This window comes from Epinephelus moara, chromosome 7 (genome assembly GCF_006386435.1).
Source record: "Epinephelus moara isolate mb chromosome 7, YSFRI_EMoa_1.0, whole genome shotgun sequence".
NCBI classification, from domain to species: Eukaryota; Metazoa; Chordata; class Actinopteri; order Perciformes; family Serranidae; genus Epinephelus; species Epinephelus moara.
In genome coordinates, this window is record NC_065512.1 from 2544884 (window position 1) to 2568868 (window position 23985).

A 23985-nucleotide genomic window follows, 5' to 3' on the forward strand; every position below is an offset into this window, starting at 1 on the left:
TCCTAATATGTCACAGAGACTAAGGAATAATGTTCATATAACATACTGATCTCACCGACAACAATAGTACAGCCAGAATATTCGCATTTAAAAAAAAATTTACGGTCCGCAAATCATGTTTATGTTTTGAATTTGTGTTTTGGCCTGTTGCGCCACCCACCGCCATCCACCAGTCACGCAGTCAGTAGAGTCTCAGCATCAGTTACAGTTACGACTGAGCTACAGCAGCACGACAAGCAGCGTTAGCAGTGTCCCGGTACATAGCATTAGCAGCTGGCTCCTCATGAGCTGTATCCCGGCAGCAGCGTTAGCAGCAGAGAAGCCGGACTTGCTCGAACGGTCCGCTGGAAAACCGAAGATCAAGGAAGCGATGACGCGGCCCTGCCACGGCAGCCGCCTGTGGGCAAACAAATCAGTCAACCTCGAATCTGTAGGGGAGGGGGGGCGGACACAACTCGCAGCAGTATTTTGAATTTGAGTGCAGTAACCGTTTTGGCCACATTCTTACATACAGTGCCTTTAATGGGTTCAGTTGACTATTTAATCTGCAGTTTCCTATGACCTGTATCCCAAACACACACCATGTGAAACTGTACGTGGGCAACTGTGCACTCAATGGGTATGGACTGGTTATTTTAAACCGTGGATTCGTGCCTCATCTGTGAGTCTCTCAGACACACTCAGCCCAACCCATTTCAGAAGGCACCATCACACACCAGATAACACCAGACAACATGTCTACACACTTACTGTGCTTCTTGGAGTGGTGCACAGCCTTGTAAGAGCCAAGCATGGCGAAGGGATGGTAGGACAGAGTGAAGGGGTACACAATCATGCCCTGCGGTTAAAAAAAGTTCCTATTACCAAAATGATGTACTACAAATATGTACCAAAAAATTAAGACACATACTGTATCTGTTACATCTGAGTATGAGACTAAAATTTGAGCCAGGATACTCTGATACCTTGGACTGCTGGTTGGGATACGAAGCAGCTGGTTTACACCTGTACAGAGCCAAGATCTCCTCCACTGGGAGGCTGTTCTGAAACAAAGAAACACTGCAGAGGTTAGAAACAAGCAACTAAAAAACAATCCTTCATTTCACTTCCAGATTCTCATGTTTGACTTCCCCAACTGAGCCCATACCCAAATATAGATGCTCCTTCTTTGGCCTTAGGTAACTCAAACTTAACTGGGTCATCAGGCTTTAATCAAAGCTGCATTCTTGTACCGATGACACCTACCATGATTATCCCAGCGAAGGACGACAGGATCATGGCCTCCCGCTCTAAGCGATTTGGGTACTTGGCACTTCCTGCGCTGCTTGTTGTTCCGCTGTGGTAAAGAGGAAAGTTTCATTTAGAGCAACTCCACAGCCAAAGAACCCAGATGAGTATTTCTACCCAGGTCAGGGGCCTCCAGGAGATGGTCACCTGCCACAGGTCAGCCATCATCCCTCTCAGTGTCTAAATATAAACCTGTCAAGTGCTGTTTATCCTCCTACATTTTTAATGTCACCTTGTTTCCTCACACAGTGTGACAGCACAGCTAGTTCCAACACAAGTGACACCATTCTGACATTTAGAGACACAAATGAACCCAGTCACCAGAACAAATGTACGTCTCTGCAAACCATGGATATGTTTGAATAGTACGTTTAATAAGAAGCTGGTTTGTTGAAACTTTACGCCTCTTTACATTTCAGGTTTCAGTTTTATGTTGTGACAGCTCTGTGGGAACATGTGGTTATGTTTAGGCACAAAAACAACTTTGGACAGATCATGTTTGGCTGCTACAAACACATCTGGAAATGTCCGGTCCATTCGTTAAAAAGGACTAGACTTGTTGTTTGTTGGTGATCACAGTGATCTGCTGCTGTCACATCTAGGTCTCACGCCGTCCACCATCCTCTCCACCTCCTGGAGAACTCAACTCATATACATGTAATCAGAGCTACGTCACTTTAGAAATGTTGATATGATGGAGCTTTAACTATATTTTGCTGCAAATACTTTTGTACTTTTACTACAGTAAAATCTTGACATGATTTGTTGTTGAAAAGTGGCCCCTAGGGGGCGACTCAATAAGCTGTAATTATTCTGCATGAGTAATTTTACTTTTAGAACTGTAAGTGCATTTTGATGGCAACACCTGTGAACTTTAAGATAATAAGATTTTGAATGCAGGATATTTACGTATAACACTGTACTACTTTTACTATAACAACAGATTCAAGTTTGTCTTCCACCTCTACTAAAAGACAAGTAGCTTACATGATGTCTCTGTCCAGCATGTCCTGTCCCTCTTCTCTGTCCAACCACCACAGGGCAACACTGATGGCCAGGTCATAGTGAGCCTGTAACATTAGTTACAAACATTATTTTGTTTGTACACCTCTGCTGCTTCATTGTGTCATCTATCCACTGATGTTCACAGTTTCAGGTCCAGTGTGAAGCATTCAGAGGCATCCGTTGTCAGAAATAAGATATAACATTCATGACTTTCATTAGCTTAGAATGAGAGTTTAAATCTACATATGGAGCGGGTCCACAGAGTCCGCTATGTTTCTAGCCCATAATGCACAAACCAAACATTGGTTCTCGACAGGGTAATTCACATTTTTTGCGTCGGCCATTGTAGTTCCCGTCACACTTTGCACAAAGGAGAAGTCTCAGTTGTGATCTGCAACCTGACCACTAGATGTCACTAAATCCTTCACACTAGACCTTTAACACAGACTCATCGTAGCTCCAGAGCAGGGGCGTAAATACAGAGTGCAGTCGCAGGGCCTGTAAGGTGGGGGCCCATAGAGAGAACAATGTGTTGGGTGGAGAATGAGCCCTTATGAGTTATTGCCACCTTGCCACCACCTTCTTGAACATCAAATTCAAGGACTCAGCACGGCATCTATGGCACGTCTGTCTATCCTGAGAGAGGGATCCCTCCTCAGTTGCTCTTCCTGATGTTTCCACCACTTTTTTGCCCCATTAAAGACATATATCAGATTACATTAGAATAAAGTTGAATCTAATCTAATATATGCCCTTCAAAAAGGGAAACGTCTCCACCAACATCTATCACAAAATTATATGCTTATTCAAAATAACCTTGGAATTGTTAAATTAAATGAATAATTTCTAATTTTCTTTGGTATTTTTTTGTGATACAGATATGCAACGATGATTGCAGTATGTTAATGTTATCCACTGTCAGGTCTCTGATCATGTGACAAGACGATAGATGCACGATAGCGTGCACTAAAGGGCCTTTCATGACTATCTTACGCCACTGCTCTAGACACAAACTATCTCATGTTGTTACCAGGTCATCCAGCATCGTGGAGGTCCCCTTCCCTTTTGGATCAAAAGAATTTTCTCTGAGTTTCTGTCCAATGTAATTACCACTGTTCAGATCAGAGAGAAAAATCAATGAGTTGTGATTGTAATGTGTTTTTTTTCCCAACAGGCTGCAGATATTCACTCACATAAGAGCCTGAACGTCTCTTTTCAGCTGCCGTGCCTCCATTTTCTGAATGAATCTCTTTTTTTAAATGTAGGACCCCTGAAAAACAAAAACAAAAGAACATCTTAATATTTTCTGACTTCTTAAATACAATATCACATTTAATACTAGGATTTTACGCCTTCTTGAACATCAAATCAAGGACCCGACACGACATCTATTGCACGTCTGTCCGCCCTGAGAGAAGGATCCCTCCTCAGTTGCTCTTCCTGAGGCTTCCACCACTTTTTAGCCGCATTAAAAGGATTTTTTGGGGAGTTTTTCCTGATCAGCTGTGAGGGTCCAAAGGATGGAGGGGTGTCGTATGCTGTAAAGCCCTGTGAGGCAAATTGTGATTTGTGATATTGAGCTTTATATATATATATTTTTTTAATCTTTATTTTGAACATAGATAAAATAGAACAAAATGTAGGTGATCAATAAGGTAATCAGTCATACAAGAAAACCAAAAAACAAACAAAAAATCAATCATAGTAACAGAGGTAAATATTTAGCGTTCGAAAAGGAGTAGGTAGAAGTGATGCACTTATCTTGACCTACCCCTTATTTCAAGTAATGTTGCTACAGATAAATATAGATTCAGAGATGCATAATAGTATGCATACATACATAATCAAAGAAATACAATCACAAATGCGAGTTGGAATACAATAAGGTTGAACTGAATAGTCTGAGACACTGATCAGGGTTAGTTCAATTTTTTATTCTTGTACAAAATATATAAATTCAAGCACTTTCAATGACCTGTCTCTTTATCTTTTTGTAACTTTCAAGGCCATGATTTTTTCCCTTTAAATTCACGAACTTTAAAGGATTTCAAAGACCTGTGGGGACCCTGTGAGTAACAGGCAAATCCAGTAAAAACAAATGCACTGGTGGGAAGGAAGGCTACTTTCACACACCATAAAAAAACTAAACAATAAAGGGGTTGATTTACTGCTGCGACATAGACAGGACATGAACCTGACACTTTGTTGTTCCCACATGCAGAGTTACCAACAAATATGTCGACTGTCCAGTAAAACAAGTCCACTTTAAAAACTCAAGTGCAACACATCTGAAGCTGAATCCATCTCTCCTGTGCAGACATAAATTTTAATGTGCAGAGAAATAAAGAACAGTTAGTAGTATATTTTATAAAGATCCAACATTCAAGTACTCACCACACAATTCTGTCTGACAGTCAACACGCTCACAGACCCTCAGTTCACATGATGATACATAATCCTACACATGGTTGGCTGCAGTGACGCTACGTGGTAACCTTTCTGGGCAACACAAGCCTTTGACAGCGATGTGGAACAGACGTCTCAGGTGAACAGCCTGGGATGAATCATTCATGACCAACCCCCCGTCAATCTCTCATACCATTACCAACCACACACAGTGAATGAGAGCAGCAGTGGTTATCAGAACAGATTAGTTTCAGTGTTTGTGATGTGAAAGGTGAATCCTGCAGAGGAACACACACATCTGTCTGCTTTAATCTGCAAAACATGGCTGCCAGAGAACATGTTTGTGTCTTTGCATGCCTTTATTAAGAAACCAACTTAAAATAAATCAAGATAAAAGAAAAGAAAAAGAATAATCAGTCCATCAAAACGGATGTTTCCAGTTTGGGGTTGGCTGCAGTTTTCTTCTGCTTCTTCTTTTTCTTGTTGTCCTTGAACACTGGAGAACTCAGAAACTCGCTGTCGGTGAATTTATCTCCACGCCTCATTTTGCTGTTGCAGAAGAAAAAAAAAAGATATAGAACCAATTATTTCCTGCTGTTTTCTGGTATAATCAGGACTGAAACAGTGTCGTAGGTACAGATGATGAACACGATGTCCTCACCTGTTGAGGGACGGCTCCTTATAGCTGATGGCAGCTTTTCGTCTCCTGGTTCTGCCTCCGTTCTCACTGTCTGGGGTTGTAATGGTGTTGGTCAGTGACGTTAACACTCTTCCTGCTGTAACACAATAAATCTGATTCAGTTAATAAAGGAATAAAAACTGAAAACACATTTACAGAGACACTAACTGCAGGTTTCTTTTTACTACAACACAAAAACTAGAAATAAAATCAGCCATTCCAACACTTAAGTGTCAGTTCACTCACATTATAAGACAACATGTGCTCACTTATATGTTTGGGTATCCAGCTGTGCTGATTTTTGCCATTTTAGAATATATATCTCTCTGAGATTTCTGCCTTGACAACCATTAAATGTGGGTAAATTTGATTCACTTCACATCTGGTTCTCACAGCACTGAACAGTGGTATTTAATAAAAAATCAACAGCCACATCTGTTACTCTGAATAACACACAGTCCATCCTGTCAACCTCTTTAAACTGTGTGTTAAAATAAATCCCTTCACTTCCTTTTTATTGGCATGGAAGCAGAAATGTCTCAAAAACTGAGTTTATACCACCAAACTATCTGTGAGCTAGTACTACAAGTACTTTACTTTTTTCTTCCACTGAAATGAGTTCAAGAAGCGGATTATTAAAAACTGTCAAGTACCAACAGCTGACTGTGAATGTCTGGTCAGATTTGTAATCTTGTGTCCTTAGTCTCTGATTAGATAGTTCCTGATTTAGGTCAAAATGTTCCCAATTTTAGACCTTAATTTATTTTATCATTATTATTATTTTTTTTTACAATGTTCTGGTCTCCACACATTTAACATTTAGAATTTTAGCAGCTTTCTTTAATGAATAAAAGGGTTTTTGAGGATGTGGGAGCTATGTGTTGTCAGTGTTTACTAAGGGTGGGGGAAAAAATCAATATAGCAAAGTAACGTTATATTTTTGTGTGTTAACATCGTATCCTCACACAGTGCCAAGTATTGATATTTTTATTATATAAATTATTAACTACTAGAATAATAAAATCAATTGCTTCAGACATTTTGCTGAAACCAAAATGTCTGAAGTGAGATGAACAGACTGAAAACTTTAATTTATTAGATAAAACTGATAGCGACACAGTTTTCCTTCGTGGACATAATTTACAGTTGAAAAAAAAGGTAATATATTACAATACATTTTTTGCAATATTCAGCACATCGAACATATTTAAGCTCGCAATAATATTGTACCATCATGAGTATGGTGATAATATCATATCGTGGAGCCTCTGGAGATCCCCACCCCTAATATTTAGCTGTTTTTTTTTTAAAATCAATAATAGGTAGTGTTGTTTGATTATAGATATTTGCTATATTAAGATTAGACTTTTGACAGTATTGTCTTTCGCTGGTTATTTCCTTAGTTTGATTATTATTATTTTATGGTGGATATTAAGGTTGTAATGTAGCTTCAATATCACCTAACTTCATTACTTGATGTTGTCACTGCAGAACTATGGAAGCGTGATGATTTTCCTTAAAAATAAATAAATTAAATAAAATTGTTTTTCTGTATTAACGAGATTTTTATCTCAGAATTATGTAAAAAGTTTCCATTAAAGTTTTCTGCTCAGGTTCTGAATGTATGAGATTATTAGCCCTCCTCAGAATTACGACAAAAGCTTTTATGGAGAAAAGATTCTGCCTGTTTTTCTGAATAAGATAATAATCTTGTTCACGCAGAAAACAACAATTTACAGGATTATGTCGGTAATTCAGAAAAAAAAAAACAGAATTTTTTCCATGAAGACTTCTCTCATAATTGTGAGATAATAATCTAATTGATTCAGAAAAACTGACTCACTCACTAACACTCTCAGGTGAATCCATAATGCTTCCATACAGAAAAACTGAACAAATGTGACAATAGAAGACTTCGCAGGAGTCTGACTGTCTATCAAGACATTTAATAAGAGTAAAAAAAGACACATCAAAGGAAACCTCACCTGGAGAGGCTTCAGTTGTGACATCAGCAGGCTCCTCGATCACTGCCGCCCTGCTTGACGCCGTCCTCCTGGGAGTGGCGAGTAAAGAGCCCACTTCAGTGTCGGCAACGCTGACATCCATGTCCAGCCATGGTGGCATCTCATCGGTCAGCAGGTCGCCTAGATTCTGATGAAGCACCTCTTCACTGATGTCCACCGTGTGACTGTGTGACACACTGGATGTCCTCGTGTTATTTAGTGAAACACTGTCTTGAGTTTTCCGCCTGCAGACGACAAACGTCTCTCTTGGGTTTCTAGTTTCTGTGGGTGTCTGCAGCTTGGACGCCTTCCTACATCTTTTTGGATTCTGAGCCGTCTTGGACTTTGACTCATATAAATGTACAAAGATGTTGTGCTCTTCAGTGATATCAGAGTGTGACTCTGCTACTTGTAAATCATCTAATTGTTTGTTTCTTCCAGTGCCATCAAAACCACAGAGAGGTGAGGCATCACCATGGTCCTCCAGATGACCTGCTTCATCCTCAGATCTAACTCTTCTGTTGCTACGGGTGCTTTTATTCTTCTTTTTCCTGTCACTTAAATGATCAACACACTCGGCTTTCTTCTTACTGGATCGACTCGTTTCCTCTCTCCTGGCTTTTTTAGGTTTTTGAAACGCAGTTTCTAAAGTGCAGTCTTGGTCCAGCGGCAGTGCTTCATGGTTATCGTTGCTGCTCAAATCCTCCTGAGGGCTTCCTGAATCCAGGGTGGCGAGCCAGGGACGCTTACAGGAGCTCGGTGTCTGTGGGTTTGATTCTGATGGTTTCAAAGGGACATCCGTTGCTTCTGCCTCACAGGTGGAGGAACCTGTAGGAGACATTAAGTCCTGCTCTACAGCGCTCACTTCCACTGATGCACTGTTTGATAAGGTGCTGTCCCTGGGAACTGAGACGACAAATGTCCCTCTGCATCTCGACTTCTGACCAGAGTTTGTCTTCAGTTTGCTCTGTGGTGTTTTGCCCACATGCTCCGACTCTGGATGTGTGACCTCATCTGCACAAAACAGGAACTCTTCAGGTGATTCTTGGTCTCTGCATGCTTCATATATTCCCTTATCTCCCTCATCCACTTCACTGTGGACCTGCTCCATGTTGGATGGACTCTCACTTTCATGCGACAGTGGAGGCAAACTGACAAACGTTTTCCTGCTGACTGAAGACATGTTCCTGCTCTTAGTCCTCCTGCATGTGATTTTGGACCGTGCCTCTTCTGCTGTATCGTTCTCTCGTGGTGATTTTACACCTTTGCCGGATTTTGAGAATTTATTTTCAGGATCCATGAAATAATCGTCCAGATCCTGCGTCTCACAGGACTCTGTCTTTGACTTGGTATGGTCACGGGATACAGCTTTGTCCTTTGCTGTTTTCTGATGGTTGCTAGCTACAGACTTGTTAAATTTCGGGATACGTGAGGTGAGGACACTCCCACTCTTTGTTTTGGGTGCCTGAATAACCTCAGTAACCTCTGGGTGTGTAACGTCATCTAGCACACTGCTTTCTGTCTGTAACAAAGTGTCAGCAGGAGAAACTTCAGAGTTCTTCACTTGTGGATTTTCAGCCTCACTCGACCCACAGGCTTGTTCCTTATTCTTCTTACCCTTCGGCTTGCCAGAGCGGCCCGTTTTTTTGGCCTTGGTTTCCACGGTGACTATCTCAGCAGCATTACTTAGTGTCATTTCCATAGCTGTATTCAGAAGCACAGTCTTCTCATGTTTGTTCCTATGTTCTGGTTCCACGACTGAGCTGCTGGGAAGGTGAACGTCACTGGAAACAGATGGCTCGGGTCTTTCACATGTGCTCTCAGCTGAGGGGGTTTGACTGTTCTGAAGCAGGGGGATTGAATTCATGTCAAAACCAGACTGAGAGAACATCATCGACAGCCTCTCTACTTCTTCCCTGAGTCTGCTGGACGGACGGGATGCTCCTGCCAGGGGGGCTCGTACGAGCTGGCTCGATCGCCTTTTCTCTGCATCTGTGAAAAATAAACAAATAACTAATTTCCTGGGAATTCTACGTCAATATCTCAGGGCAGTGAATAACAAATATGATGACGTATGATGAGTAACACAAAAAATTCTAAAGCTCCCTACCACTGCAAATATCAGTGGCCTTTTGGGGTGTGTTCTGAGTGTTGAAGACATCTGCACCAAATTTTATTTCAGGCAAGTCTGCTGGTTCTTTTTCAAGGGGACACATCAAACGCCCTGCAACGTCTGGTTGAGGAGGTAACTGATCTGTTAGACTGATAATGGGAGTTAGAGAGGGGAAAGGGGGAGCGAGACAAAGACAAAGATGTCACTCACAGGTACCTAAAACCAAGTTCATAGCACTTATCAATCTGTATACAGTATTTACTTACCTTCCCACTACAAGATGTTCTGTGTCAATGTCACCAGATGAGGTCTCGTTGTCTGCAGATAGTCTGGGAAGATCCTGCAGGTAATAAATACAGTCACAATCGTAGATGATAGTTGGATTTCCATTCAAATGTAGTGCAAAATTTAACAGGATCTTAAGAAAATCTGCAAATCAAAGTGCAAATTTAGCTGGTTTGTCAAGATAAGCAGTGGGTGGCGCTAATTCTCCAGTCTGAAGTCTGCAGTAGATGGTGCAACGAGTTGATGTAATTAAATGATCGCCTGTCAAACCTCAAATGAAGGAAAACAATGAATGTAGATGAACAGAGAGCACATTGGAAAATTAAAATAGAAAGTTTTGAACACCTATTATTACAGGTGTGTGCTCTTGGAAAAGTTATGTTTATGTTCTAGGCGTAACTTTTTACTTTATGTTCAGTATGATTTGATATTGCCAGGTATTTTCTACCACTATCTTTCAGCCTTATGAATATGTGTGAATTTGGTAAGACTGCAGTCTGACTTTTACAACCTGTGTGAAATGATTAACACAAAAACCAGTGTGAAAATGAGGTGTTAGACTTTGAAGATATCCCATTCTCATATGCTGCTCATATTGCTTTAAAACAACATGCTGCAGATAACTACTGTGCCCTGCTTTTCATTACAGCAAATGAATATTGATAATAAATATCAAAAGCAGGCTGGTCCTTATTAGCAACAAGAAAAGAACTACACACGAGCATTTACACAAAGCTGCCATCACTTCTGTTCTCAAATATGACGCATCTGTTCATCAGACCAGGTGCCTGACTCTTCACATGACATAATTAACATATGATAATCATATTATTTTGCATCAAACAAAGTGAATGAATTACAAAGGACTTTAAAACTTTAAAGTGTGATCCCACTGGATGAATTAATAATAATAATAATAATAATAATAATAATTCCAATCTTTAATTTTGGACTTTTCTTTTTGGATGCCAATGTTGTTTGTACGCATTTGCTCGTGTGTGATTGGCTCTGTTATGTGTGTTTCCTCTCCTCTGTAACCAGTTCAAAAGAGATCTTGTAACAATGAGATCACCTGGTTAAACAAAGCTTACATACATATTTACGCCTCAGACGTCACAGAGGAGATGGGCAATCCTTCAATAAAATATTATCCCAAAACAATTTTTCTGTGAGCTATCATGGTCCACAGTTCTCGTTTCCTTGGGACAAACATTCATTTGACTTTTTGATGAATGAAATTGTCGATATTTCACTTAAATACTGTAAAATTTTCAAATCAAGATGTTGGATGTAATGTAATTTTTGTCTTTTCAAATTATTTTTTATGTTTATATAATACAAGTGACCATATGCATGTATATGTAGTTTTTGTGTTCAAACACTGGGTGGAGCATTAGCACAGGAAGTGCATATAGGTAAGCTCCAGGTCAGGAGCTGGAGGTGTGTGTGAAGGGGAAGCAAACCGTTTTTTGACTGTGTCAGTATGGCAGTGTGGCAGCTTGGCAGCTTGGCAGCGTTACCTGTGATGATATGGACTAAGCTGTTTTTTTCTACCTGTGCTAAGGTAAGCAAGTGCACCGACTGCGTATTGGACACTGGTTTATTGTTTTGCCCAGAACACGTGTCCGAACAAGTTCTCCCTGTTTACCCCTCAGTGGCTTAAATAAATAAATATGCATTCTTGATTGAAAGGCTCTACACAGGATGATGCGGTGCTATTTTTGAGTATAACTTTGATCATATCCACCCCCTACATCTCAAACTTGCCATACGAAACAAAAGTTGTTAATACATCTTGAGAGGAATCCTTACACTGTCAGGGAACAGGTCGGCCACCATGTCCAGGTGCTGCAGCGTGCTGCTGTGGAGGGTTTTCAAGATGACCAGCTGTGAGAGAAAAACAGCATCGGCTCAAACAACAATTCTGAGATAGTTTGTGAAAAACAAATATTTAATATGATCAGAAATTGTGGTCTTGATGTCAGCTACTGTCACGCTACATAAATCTGAGCAAATAACAAACCTACCAGTTTCCTGTGCTTGTATTTCTTGGTGGCCAACTCGAAGCACAGAGCCTCCACTTGTTTCTGAAGGTACACCACGTGCATCTCCAGCTGCCTGCTCCTCTCCTTCTGGGCCTCCAAAGCCAGAGCTAAGGCCTTGTTGTTGGTCTTCAAAGAGACCTTGAAGAAGGAGGAGGTGTCTGGTGTGGTCAAGAAGAAACATCACAGTATTAATTTAACATATTCTCGTGGCATAATGCAGTTGTGCAACACAAACGCACATATATATATATATGTTTGTAAATGTGCTCAAATGAGGGACAGACTCACTGAGGATCTTATTTTTGATCTTTGACGCTGCAGCTGACGTCTGCTTGGCAGGCTTTGAAGGCCTCATCACACTCAAAGGTAACATGACTAGATGAATATGTAGAGCCGCACCAGTGATGAAATTAATAATCTGAAAGAAAACAAAACATGTTTGCTTTTGTACACTAACACTCACACGTGCAGCAGCGTGTGACAGTTGGCCAACACTGCTTCTGATGAGTGATGTGCGGTGGTGGAAGAAGTATTCAGATCCTTTAGTTAAGTAAAAGTACTATTAGCTCACAGTGAAAATTCTGAACCACACGTAGGAGTTCTGTATTCAGAGTCTCTCAGATTAAAAGTTATGAAAGTAAATTAAAACCAAATCTGGAGCTACACTGCCTTCAATGGACGGGAGCAGGGTGAAGAACTGTAACGTAAAAAGTAACTAAAGCTGTCAGACAAATGTAGTGAAGTAAAAAGAACAATATTTCCCTTTTGAGATGTAGTAGAGTAGAAGTACACAGCTGCATAAAATGTTAATAGTCCAGTAGAGGACATGTACCTGAAATTTGGACAGTAACGTTACTTGAGTAAATGTACTTACAGCTAATATTAGTTACACTCCACTAAATACGCCTAGTTACACACATTATCCACATAATGCCTAAGTTACTGATCTAAACGACAACCCGAACGTTACATTTGAACAATAAACATTAAGTTAGCTTAACGTTCACGTAACTTAACCAACGGTTATGACCGTTTGCTACGTTAACGTTACCCGACCAACACTTTTCCCATCTGTAGCTGAACATGTTAAAGCGACGGTTTGTAATTGAATTTGCTAACAAACTCAAAAAAACTGCGTATTTCCTCGTCCTAACGTTAACTGTACCTGACGTTAACTTTAGCGTTAGCTAGCTTAACATATAAAATGGTAAACCTGCTAACATGATGCTCACCCGGTGTAACTTAACTCTTAATTTAAACAAAACTTACCGATATTAAACGTAAACCAGCGGCAGATATTTGTTTGTCACTTGCAAACAAATATCCTCGTTAAATGATCAAATTAAGCTCATGATGATAATAATTCATCTTAACGAGTTAAATTCACCTCAGGAAACGCTGCTGATCTCATTTAAACATAAACAAGAAGTCCGCGATTTCTCTGCGCATGCGCCCGAAGGCGTGTCATAGATGCTCGGGTCCAATCAGAAGCGAGATTACGCGAGTGTAAATTGAGTTTAGAGTAGATTTTATTTTTATTCTTTTTTAATTTTTATTTTTTTTTAATTCTCATTTTTTACTCTAAATCTTTTTCTTATTTTTATTCTTATTCCTGTGTTTTTATTCATATTTTTATTTTTGTTTTTAATCTTATTTTTATTTCTATTTTTATTCTTACTGTTATTCTTATTTTTATTGTAATTTTTATTCTATTTTTATTTTTTATTCTTAGTCTTGTCCTTAATTTTGTTCTTATTCTTATTATTCTTACTGTTATCCTTGTTTTCATTCTATTCTATTTTTTCTCATTCTTATTTTTATTTTAATTACATTTTTTATTCTAATTCTTGCCCTTATTCTTATCATTTTTATTCTTATTATTCTTATTCTTACTGTTATCCTTATTTTATTCTATTCTATTTTTTCTCATTCTTATTATTATTTTAATTTTGATTTTTTTATTCTAATTCTTGTCCTTATTTTTATTTTTTTAATTTCTATCATTATTCAATTTTTTATTCTTATTCTGATTGTTTTATTCTTGTTTTTGTCCCTATTCTTATTTTTGTATATGTATTTTATTTTTAATGGTCATTTGTAGAACATACAAGAACACACATCATTTTGTAGAGTATGTTCCTTCTATAATAAGACGAGGAAAAAAATAGATAAGTAAACAAAATAAATAAACTGGGGGGGGGGGGGGGGGGGTCGAAAAGTCGACACATCTTTCTTGCAGTCCTGCTAGAGTTCATTTTTTCCAGTGACAAGAAAAACAACTTACAGTAATTTATAAACCAGTTACAGGGTTTACTGTTCCTCCAATTGCTACAATGAACATGGTATTTACCCATAAGAAGATTATATTTATTATGTCAACATCCCTGCAACACCACTGTGTCCAGATTTCATCCTGTCATGAGAACAGAATGTCTCAATCGATTTCTCTGTGTTCGACCTCTTCTGCCTTTTCTCCCGATCACAACAGTTGCATTGAGCGCAGGTCTCGATTCGTCAGGGCTGCTCGTGTACGGTGTTCGGCTCCTTCTGCCAGATCTTTTTACAGATGTCTTCGAGGTCGGACTGCTTCAAACATTGATGTCAGATTCACACAGTGAACGGGTAATTGTCATTTCTCGCTGTCACGGCGGTTCAGTCATAGTTCATGCGTCATTTCTTCCAACAATGAGGCTGTTGCAGCTAACCGGCTAGCTAGCTTAGGAGGCTAACGCTAGCTAGCTCGGCTAAACACTTTGTGTTTCAGGGAGCTGCTGCTAATAAAATACACATTCATTATAATATGCATTAATGTGGCTGTAACTGCTGCATCTAACAAACACGCTGACATGTTAGATAAATCAATGGAAGTGGAATTAGCTGGCAGAGCCTACATTTGAGTGCTAGCTAACAAGCCAGTTTCAGGCTAAGTTTAAGTCAACCTGTTCAAATATTAAACCTCTGCAGGGTCGTAATCTGTCAGCAGACAAGCAGCGCATCCAAGTGACAGTGACCGCTATCTTGTGTACATTAGCCGTGTGTGATAAAGCTGTGTGATAAGGCTGGAGGGCTTGGTCCTTTGCTGTCAAATGACCAGGGGGATACAGTAGTCATGCTCCGGCCTGTTATGATCACATGATGAGGTGAGGAATGTGATGCTGCCTGCTACTTCTGCTTTCTTCCCCTTCTTATGATCTAACATGGCATGCGTAGCAAACACAAACTCTGTAGCTTTCTTCAAAGGGTAAGTCTACACTTGATTTGAGGGGGTTTCCCCGTTTTTACACTGTTATTAAATGAACAAGGCAAGACATGTAGGTTTTGGTGATAGCTGTGGGGCAGCGCTGTCAGCCGTCTGTAACTAATCAATCATCCGTTCATATCCTGAGTTCACCTGTTGGGCAGCCCAGCAGTGGTACAGGAAGTACTCAGATTAATAAGTAAAAACATCTGATACCATACTGTAAAAAATGCTCTTAAAAGTTAAAGCCTTGCACTGAATTATAACTAAAGTAAAAGTATGTAAGTGAAGTCAGGAAAATATCTCCTATGATTGTTTTACTTTTAAAATAATTATTACTCATGCATTAATATAAAAGCAGCATTTTACCGTTGGAGTGACTGAGGTGGAGCTAATCTCTTTTTCAGGAGATAAGATGAAATAAAATGAGATAAGATTAGGGTTGCAGTGGTCTGAGATTATCACGGTATAATAACCGTCTTAGAAAGTATCGCTGTCTCACAGTATCACGGTATTACAGAGTTATTATTGTACTTTAAAACTTCAATTAAAAGCCTAGTCCCTTTTACTAGCCTGCTGTAGTTCTCAATTAGCAGTTCATTTTTCATTTTTTGTCAAAATCATAGCGGAGCACTTCCACTTAAGCCTCATGGATAGTGATTTTGTTTCAGTATCACAGTTATCGTCAATACCGGTTTATGGCGACACCCCAGGTCTAAACCTTAAATGTTCTTAAAAATAATTGTAAAATATTCAAATAATTCCACAATAGTGTTTTCACTACACGTTTATCGTGGGCAAAAGAGTTCACGTCACGATAATGATATTATGGTGATATCTATGGAAAATTTGAAATAAAAAATGCCATCAGTCAGACTGTACAAAAAAGAGCAATTGCTTTAATGAATAGTGAACATTTTCAAATATCACAAATATTTCTAAATTTATTGTCAATACCAGTATATCGCAACACCCCTAGTCCAAACCTCAAAACTTTTAAAAATTAATTTCATTTGTTAAAATAATTACAATATAAAGCTGGAGCCATGAAATCTGTTTGCATAAAAAACTTCTGTTAATTTTCTGTTAATCAGCAATCAGTTATTTAACTCATCATATCAGCTCTGCTTGTTTGTATTGTCAGGAACAGTAGTAGTTTAATTTGTGACAAAACGTCATGTTTTATCAGCTCTTTATGTGTTTTGTACGAAAAAGTTTTGATTTGTAAAGTAGTGAAAGCCATTTAATAAATGTAGTGGAGTAAAAAGTACGATATCTCCTTTGAATCTCAGTGGAGTAGCAATAGAGAGGAGCAGGGAAAGAAATAACTCAGGTAAAGTGCTAGTACACTTAACGTATCTGCACTTAAGTACAGTATTTTAATAAATGTGCTATATTCCACCATTTTAATCCAGTGAGCTGATATTACATGGTTTAAATTTTGACTGTAGCAGCAGAATGATTCAAAAACATTTCAATACAAACTAAAATCTGTTTCCTGTTGAGGGAAAACAACAACATGTCCCACAGCTCCCTTTTTAATCAGACAGATGTCTTGTACAGCTAACACCTGATGTTTTAGAAATGTTATTATGGAAAACCTGAAAGGCTTCACAGCAGGTTGCACATTTTGACTTCCTGTTTATGAGCTGGTGGTATTGTATCACAGGGTTTTTACAGCTCATTGGACACTGCTGTGATGACTATCACAGCAGTGTCCCTGGGTGAGCTTATAAAGCTGAAATACCTGTTATTATGTTTATATCACTGGTGCTGTTTCGTGATTAAAGCTGCCTACTGTTGCATTTCATAAGTAAGTATAAGGTTGAGTTGAGTCTGGTGTATCAACATCCTGTCAGATCCACAGAGATACAAGAGGGCTGAGTGCTTTGGTGAGAAAGTGGTTTATTGTGGTGCTGATTTGACTGAACATGATTTTGATGCTCTGATTAACTGTCACTAAATGTCAGAACAAATCACTGAAAGTCAGTTATCAACATTAGGAAATCAGACATGTTTTATTGCAGAGTAACTTTGCATCCACAGGGATTTGACTTGGTGATTTGATGCATAACATTAAACGTGGTGCAACAATGTAAAGACATGATACAAAATAAAAAGAAAGTAAAGTGTACAGTGGTGCAGGAATGTGCAAATTGTTGTCCAGGGGGCGTAAAAGTTCACAGTTTAATACAGGTACAAAAATATGTGTCAGAAGAGTGATAGTAATGATAGTAGGATGTGTGTTAATGTAATGTATCATGTCAGGAGTGTGTCCGGATCAGAGTCAGTGACATGCACTATGTTATAAACAAACAGCAATGAGTAGTTTCTGTGTATAAAGCAAGTTAGATAAGAGAAACTTCATGCTGATGATGATGATGGTGTGAAAACGAGCAAATGAAAACACAGCAGCTGCTGATATTTTTTATCACCATAACTGATGTGATTGCAGAGCTAAAGAGTCCTTACACCACACCACAAGAAAATTTGATCAGTTACATGAGGTTAATTTTGCATCTGTAGCAGGAGCAGCAGTGATATGGCTGCTGATGACAAGTCCTCGTCTTCATCCTCAACGGACTGGAGCGTCGAGCCGCCTGTCACCTCGCCCACCAGCCCCTCGCACCTGACGCACTTCAAACCACTGACCCCGGAGCAGGATGAGCCCCCCCTCCGCTCCGCATACAGCTCCTTTGTCAACCTGTTTCGTTTCAACAACAAAGGTCAGGACTGCCCGTCCACACACACACACACACACACACGAAAACATGTAGATGTAGTTATGGATGTCCATCCATCCATCCATCCATCCATCCATCCATCCATCCATCCATCCATTTTCATCCGCTTATCCGGGTCCAGGTCTCGGGGGCAGCAGGCCGAGCAAGGCACCCCAGACATCCCTCTCCTCAGTAATTCTTTCCAGCTCCTCCTGGGGGAAATTTTTACCAATGATAGGAAGCCATGTGCAAATGGTGCTCAAGCTATATAATGCCAATCAGCCAGATGGGGGCATTTTAATTAAGGTCGAATTTTTTTCTTCTTTGAAAGGCGTATGTTGAACTGACTTGAAATTTTACACACATGTCCTGCTCAATATTCGCTACAAAAAGCCTCAAGAACCATTCAGGTCTGCTTTACTAGATTTTCTGCCATTTTGAATTTTTTGAAAAACACATTTTCGACTTCTCTGATGTTTTTATATACAAACATAATCAAACTCTGTGGACTTTTTTAACCAAGCCATTAAAGCGTGTTTCCAAAATGTTTCTGCAGTTGCGCAGCCCGGTAGAGATTTGGACGTTAATGAATGAGCATCTGTCCAATCATCATAAAACCTGTTGGTAATCTTTAATGCAGGCGTCCTAAACTTTTAAAGGTCTTGATCCTACCCAGCTTTCAAGTTTTAAAAGGTCCATGCTGGACCTTTGAACCCCAGAACAGCCGCTTATGGCTGTATTATTACCAATGTTTTGTTGCACTGCAGCTCCTACTTGCCCCACTTTTGTGACGTATAGATGATACAGTTCAGGGGTCTTCAAATTCTGATACTGTGTCAACATTGAGATAACTGCAACCCCAACACTTGGTCTCCCCACGTATCTGTAAATGAATGAACAGAGGAGACTGACAGTGTTCCAGAAATATAAGAACCATGTTAATGGGACGTTCTGAGCCTCATGTACAACATGAAAAAAGTAACATCAATGGATTTTGTCTGTTATTATTCTTTGGCTTACTTCTAGTTGCAGCATAACCTCTGATGCTCTGAGTTTTGAAGCTACACTCGCTACACTCCATGGGTACATTCCTTTCTGTAATGTACCCATGGATGTACAGAGAAATATCACTGGATAACTCTGATGATCAGAAAACCTAAAAACATGTGATTCTCAGGCAGATTTTTCGTGTTGTAACGAACATCTTTTTTCCATTATTTCTAAGTATCTTTATGGGTGTTTACTGGAAAATATCCTGGTATTCTCAGGAACTGTAAGTAATATTGAAACTAAAAACGTGTATCACGTCTGTGTCGTAAGACTGGACAAAGTAATGACTCTGAGAGTTAAACCAGAGTTGTCTCTACATGAGCTTTAGCTTTTGTGCAGAACAAAGACTGCATATTTCGTTCCACACTCGCATTAAAACAAGTTTTTGAAAGGATCTCTTCTCAGTCAGTGTGGACAGGAGGAATGATTACAGCCACCAGTAACTCTGTCACTGTCAAACCTCTCCTTTATTCACATAAAGCCTTCAGAAGCTCACTATTGACTGACTCTTTGCATAGGGAAGGGCATTTTGCTTAAACATACTGTAACTGTATTTTACTACACAAACAGGTGGCACCCAGGAATCATGAATGAACTTCATATAACACCAATGCAACGTTTCTTAAATGCAAAGTCAAAGTTTTACACAAACCAGCAGTGAAGATTGAGGTTTGTTGTCATGACTTCATTTAGGGGGAAAATAGGACCAGACAGGAGGCAATATATCATAAAACAAAAAATATGTTTTTGACTTTAATTTCTGTTCCTTAAAAGTTGGTGAAAAATGACCATAGACAGAGTTTTTCAAACTGAATCATGTTATTAAATCAAAGGTCAGTGTTGTATTTGTTCCATCTTGTTATGAGACGGCTCACTGATTTATAAACTGTTCCAAAGTTCAGATGTGGTGTAAAACACATCAAACATTACAGTGTGTTAAAACCTCTCCTGAGCTGGGTTTCGCTGCACTTTACAGAAGTCGGGGTAATTAAGGAGAGTCTCGTGAGGTCATGTGATTGAAATAGTCGTCCAGGAAGCAGTGAGCACATGACTGGTGTGATCATGGTCCCACCTCTGAAGCTCTCTGACCGACACTCCTCCCTCTCTGTGGCAGCTCGGGCCTCACGCTGACATCTTACAGATGAGATTAAAGGAGCAGTGCTGCACTTTTTCTAGTTACATTAGAGCAGATAGAAAATGTGTCCATAAAGGATATCATGTCACATTTTACTGTGCGGTATAACTTAATTTAAACTCTTTGATTGAATGATTTGGACTGCAGCTAACACTGAACTGTTTTTGTCCTCAGTTGATCTTTCTTATTGTTTTTAGCATCAAAAATGTTTTTAAAAAAGATGAGTAAATGAACTTCCATCACATACTAAATGCTTTTTTGTCAAAATGCCCAGTTAATTAGCAGTAATGATAAAAATAATAATTATATCATGAAGCAGAAAGATTTGAGAAGCCATTACAAGCAAACATTTGTATTCTTTATTCTCCAAAGACCTCAAGAAAAAAGCACAGTGTTGAAGAGATATACGATAAGAACAGACTCACACGTGTTCTTAGAATTCAATAAAAGTGCACTGCTCAATAAAGCCATCACAAAGACACAACAAAAACCGTTGTATCAGCATGTGTTTACTGCTCCTCACCGGCCCCTTACTAATCTCCTACTCGGACAACCACCATCTTTGAACTCAGCCTTTATTTGATCTCATCTTCACATCTCCAGAGTTTTGCGACTGCATCTTGCACAGTTGTGACGCTATCAGCCTGACAAAATCTATGCACAGACAGACAGAAATATAAAGCCCTGGCAAAATACTCCAAACTGCTTTCATGGCAGTTTCTGCTACACTCGGTGTCTCCAGGACCAAGACATGACACTCATGCAGACTTAGAAGGTGAAAGAAATACCTGTTCTGGTGCAAGGTGTGTGAGCGAAGCGAGCTGGGAACACAAGCGCAAACATATTGGATGGAGCGCAGAGCTGGTTTTATTTTTAAGTTGGAGTCGCCTTATGTCTCACCACATCCCATGCCAATTTTGCCTCAGTGCCAGTCACACCATGAGTTTGAAGCATGCAGGACCCAGAATGCAACTGGGTGTTGCTGTGAGCTCGACAATGACGTTTACAGAGTACTCTCTAAAGAAAACTGACCAAGCAGTGAGCAACTTAACTGAAGCGAGGTCAAATCTGAGTCGAGCAGGGAAGCAGAGGGAACGACATATCACATTAGCTTTAATTTGTTGAGGCTTTTTTATATCTTAACCACATTTTCTTCTTTACTTTATCTCACTAATGTGTGTGTGTGTTTGTGTGTATGGTATGTATGTGTTTAGAGGAGGGACGTCCTCCCTCGACAGTTCCAGAGAAGCCAGATGTGCCGTCCCCTTCTCCTCAGTCGGAGAGGAGGAGCTGGTCCTCCAGTCCGACCCACTCTCAGTACGGTTCCAGGACGCACCGGAAACAGCACCCAGACCACCTCAGACGCACCTCCACTGCCTCTGGTAAGAGACACACACACACACACACACACACACACACAGATGTTGCTATTTGAAGCTTGAGTGTGTTTGATCAGACAGAAAAGTTGTCTTCAGTAAGAAACAGGTTGAAGAAACTCTCATTATACAGCATCTCTGGTGCTGTTTTTCATGCTTCAACAACTTTTCCAGCTGTTGGGGTGAGGTGTTCTCCAGAATTCTCCAGAATCAGTGATTAATTAATCCATCTAAATGTTTAAAGCTCTTAAAGTAAACTTATATGTATCTCTTTATATCTGGATTGAATTATTGACATCTTAGTTTTAGTTTAAAAGTCAGTCAGTATTTGCTATTGTCCTTCTGCTGGCAGATCATATCGGATGATCAATCCGAGGACAATTATTCAATTCCATCTGATATTAAGAATGTCTCTGACATCATTATGAAATCAGGTTGTTTACTCTCTTTTGCGTCACATTTGTTGATTACATTATCTGGAATGTGAAACTCCTCTGTGAGTTGATTGAAAGCCTCTGTGCTGTGGCGAGTGCACTAATCAGAGTTCACTGATAACACCGTGGACCATGTCTGTTATTAAACTACAGCTCCCTAACTTGCTCTCTGAAAAATAATTAGTTTGTTTCATATTTAACTTTTTTAAATTGGATTATACATATTCCAGATTTAAAGCTGCACGATGGGACAGATGTGTTTTATTCATGCACTTTATTCTAAAGTTCAGCATTCAGTATCTTTTTGTTGAATATATATTTTTGACATCCAGGTCAGGTATTTGGTAAAAAGACACTTTCATTAGTTTCATTAGAAGTTTGCTTAAAGAAACAATCTCTCCAACTTTAATTATACAGTCGGAACAGGGTCACAAATGGAGGTGTGCGCCTCTTTTAAATCATCTAGTCTAAACAACATAAAGCCTGTCTACAGAGAGACAACGTCTTATAACCTCTCTGGTCCGGTCAGGTGCTGACAAAGTAAAGTAAAGGACCGGATCAGTTACAAAAACTGCAGAAATACATACATTTTATATGTTAGACCTAAAAGTATTTTTTTCTGCTATACTATACTATGTTCAGAAAGTTCTGAAATCTCAGGAAGTTTGCAAATGACTTAAACATTTAAATCAACATTAAAAAATATGAATCCATGTCCTCCTGTGTTTTTATTTGTCACTGCTAAGATTTATTTTCATATATAGATTGGCATAACTATGGTGTTTTCAGCAGGGATGAGACTCTAAAAATCATATTGCGCATCAAAATACTCTGTTGAATTATTCCTGTATTTATTTACTTGTTTATTTGACAAGGACAAATGCATAAAACACTGCTTCATATGTACAATACAAAGTAGATGCATACAGGTTCATACAGGACCACTGTCCCTGGCTTTGGCTTTTAGAATTAAATCAGGAAGTATAGGAGCACTGATCTTGGAGTAATACAATCAGTAGTCTGAGTGGGCGGAAGTTTGCTGCATAGATCAGCCTCTCATTGGGCGGAACGAGCCACCCGCTGAAGTCCCGCCCTACCACCTCTGGTTGTGTAGCAGTTTTCAACCGTTTTCAACACGTCCTTTACTAACTTTTGCGGTGTTTGATCTTGCGGGGATGTAGCCATTTTTCTGCCATGGTTCGCGTCCTGTAGGCGATATTTTTGTGGGCGTGTTACACCAAAACCTGTTTCCCCCCGGCAATATTTTTGCAAGCGCACCGTTGCTGTGGCACCGCCCAGAACGATTGTGATTGGTTGAAAGAAGTACAAGCAGCCGGGGTGTTTTTTTTTCTCCAATCTTAAAGTGAGAGTCGGCCCAACCAGACCTTTCTTTTCTTGAGAAAAGTCTGGTGAGCGAGACTATACAATCAGTAATACAACATAGTCAATGTAAGAAGAGAAACAGTAGAGAAACAAGTGTTTTAAAATCTAAAATAGGGCTACATCTAACATTTTTTTCATTGTCAAGAAAACTTATTTTCTCCAATAATGGATAAATGTTTGGTTTATAAAATGTCAGAAAATGTTGAAAAATTTCGACCAGTGTTTCCCAGAGCCCGAGAGAACGTCCTCAAATGGCTTTTTTTTTTTGTCCACAACCCAAAGGTATTCAGTTTACTGTCAGAGAGGAGGAAATAAATCAGAACATATTCACAATTAAAAAGCTAAATTCAAAGAACTTTGACTATTTTGTTTCTTTCAAAACTACTCAAACAAATTAATTGATTATCCAGTTAGTTGGCGATTAATCTAACAGTTGACAACTTACAGGTTCAGTGATTAATTGCTTTATCGTTGCATGTAACTGTATGAAAAGTAGCGCTGCATAATATGCGAAAAAAAAACATTTTTCGAATATTTTGACAGATGCTGGTGGTAATTTTTGCACATCATGTTCATGTCTGGAATGTGATTTGTGGGCTGGTGCTTCGTCTATAATGTTATGTGGTGACACATTTTACCTCTATCAAAACAATTGCAGGTCCTGTGATTTGGATGTTGCAATTGGCCATATTGTGATGTAATATTTCAATAACTTGTGCAGCCCTAATGAAAAGCGTTAGACGTCAGATAAACTTAAATGTTGGTATTTATTCACATGAAGAGAAAAATTCTGTTTGCATTTCATATTTTACTTCTTATATAA

At 39.2% G+C, this 23985-nt stretch overlaps 3 protein-coding genes across 8 annotated transcripts in view; 1 reads left to right on the forward strand and 2 right to left on the reverse strand.

Moving 5' to 3' along the window:
- LOC126393517 (uncharacterized protein C2orf80-like) overlaps positions 1–4774 on the reverse strand; it is a 6316-nt gene extending 1542 nt beyond the window's left edge. Inside the window, exons 1-7 of the mRNA XM_050049706.1 lie at positions 4687–4774; positions 3486–3562; positions 3323–3404; positions 2275–2357; positions 1246–1336; positions 966–1043; positions 751–838 (exon numbers count right to left, since the gene is read on the reverse strand). Coding sequence (XP_049905663.1) covers positions 751–838; positions 966–1043; positions 1246–1336; positions 2275–2357; positions 3323–3404; positions 3486–3526 — 463 coding nt within the window. The 5' untranslated portion in view covers positions 3527–3562; positions 4687–4774. The remainder of the gene's footprint in view (positions 1–750; positions 839–965; positions 1044–1245; positions 1337–2274; positions 2358–3322; positions 3405–3485; positions 3563–4686) is intronic.
- On the reverse strand, positions 3976–13249 carry sgo2 (shugoshin 2). Of its 4 annotated transcripts, XM_050049702.1 has the most exons (10): positions 13093–13249; positions 12293–12363; positions 12112–12214; positions 11806–11981; positions 11591–11665; positions 9760–9833; positions 9491–9642; positions 7363–9372; positions 5360–5474; positions 3981–5247 (listed from the first exon to the last, which is right to left on the reverse strand). In XM_050049702.1, the coding sequence occupies exons 3-10, from the start codon at positions 12194–12196 to the stop codon at positions 5112–5114; spliced, it is 2823 nt and encodes a 940-aa protein (XP_049905659.1). In that variant the 5' UTR covers positions 12197–12214; positions 12293–12363; positions 13093–13249; the 3' UTR covers positions 3981–5111. The 4 variants fall into 4 exon arrangements, with proteins under 4 accessions (XP_049905660.1, XP_049905659.1, XP_049905658.1 ...); XM_050049703.1 differs by lacking the exon at positions 12293–12363 and having other exon boundaries at positions 3976–5247; positions 5360–5471; positions 12112–12241; XM_050049701.1 differs by lacking the exon at positions 12293–12363 and having other exon boundaries at positions 3983–5247; positions 12112–12241.
- A 1045-nt stretch (positions 13250–14294) lies between these two features.
- Positions 14295–23985, forward strand: part of pikfyve (phosphoinositide kinase, FYVE finger containing) — a 34986-nt gene continuing 25295 nt past the window's right edge. For 2 of the 3 annotated variants that reach the window (XM_050048703.1, XM_050048704.1), the window contains exons 1-3: positions 15020–15064; positions 17588–17787; positions 21184–21351. In XM_050048703.1, the coding sequence (XP_049904660.1) occupies positions 15021–15064; positions 17588–17787; positions 21184–21351 (412 nt within the window). In that variant the 5' untranslated portion in view covers position 15020. Of the gene's footprint in view, positions 14446–15019; positions 15065–17587; positions 17788–21183; positions 21352–23985 lie in introns of those variants that run through there. The other variant, XM_050048705.1, reaches the window with a different exon arrangement.

Bases quoted from the DNA above. Each gene is read 5' to 3' on its own strand.
- sgo2 (XM_050049702.1), bottom strand. From the start codon at position 12,196: ATGTTACCTTTGAGTGTGATGAGGCCTTCAAAGCCTGCCAAGCAGACG. The intron at 5,475-7,362 runs GTGAGGTTTCCT...ATTGTGTTACAG, and splicing joins CACAACTGAAGCCTCTCCAG to CAGGAAGAGTGTTAACGTCA. The intron at 5,248-5,359 runs GTGAGGACATCG...CTTCTGCAACAG, and splicing joins AAGGAGCCGTCCCTCAACAG to CAAAATGAGGCGTGGAGATA.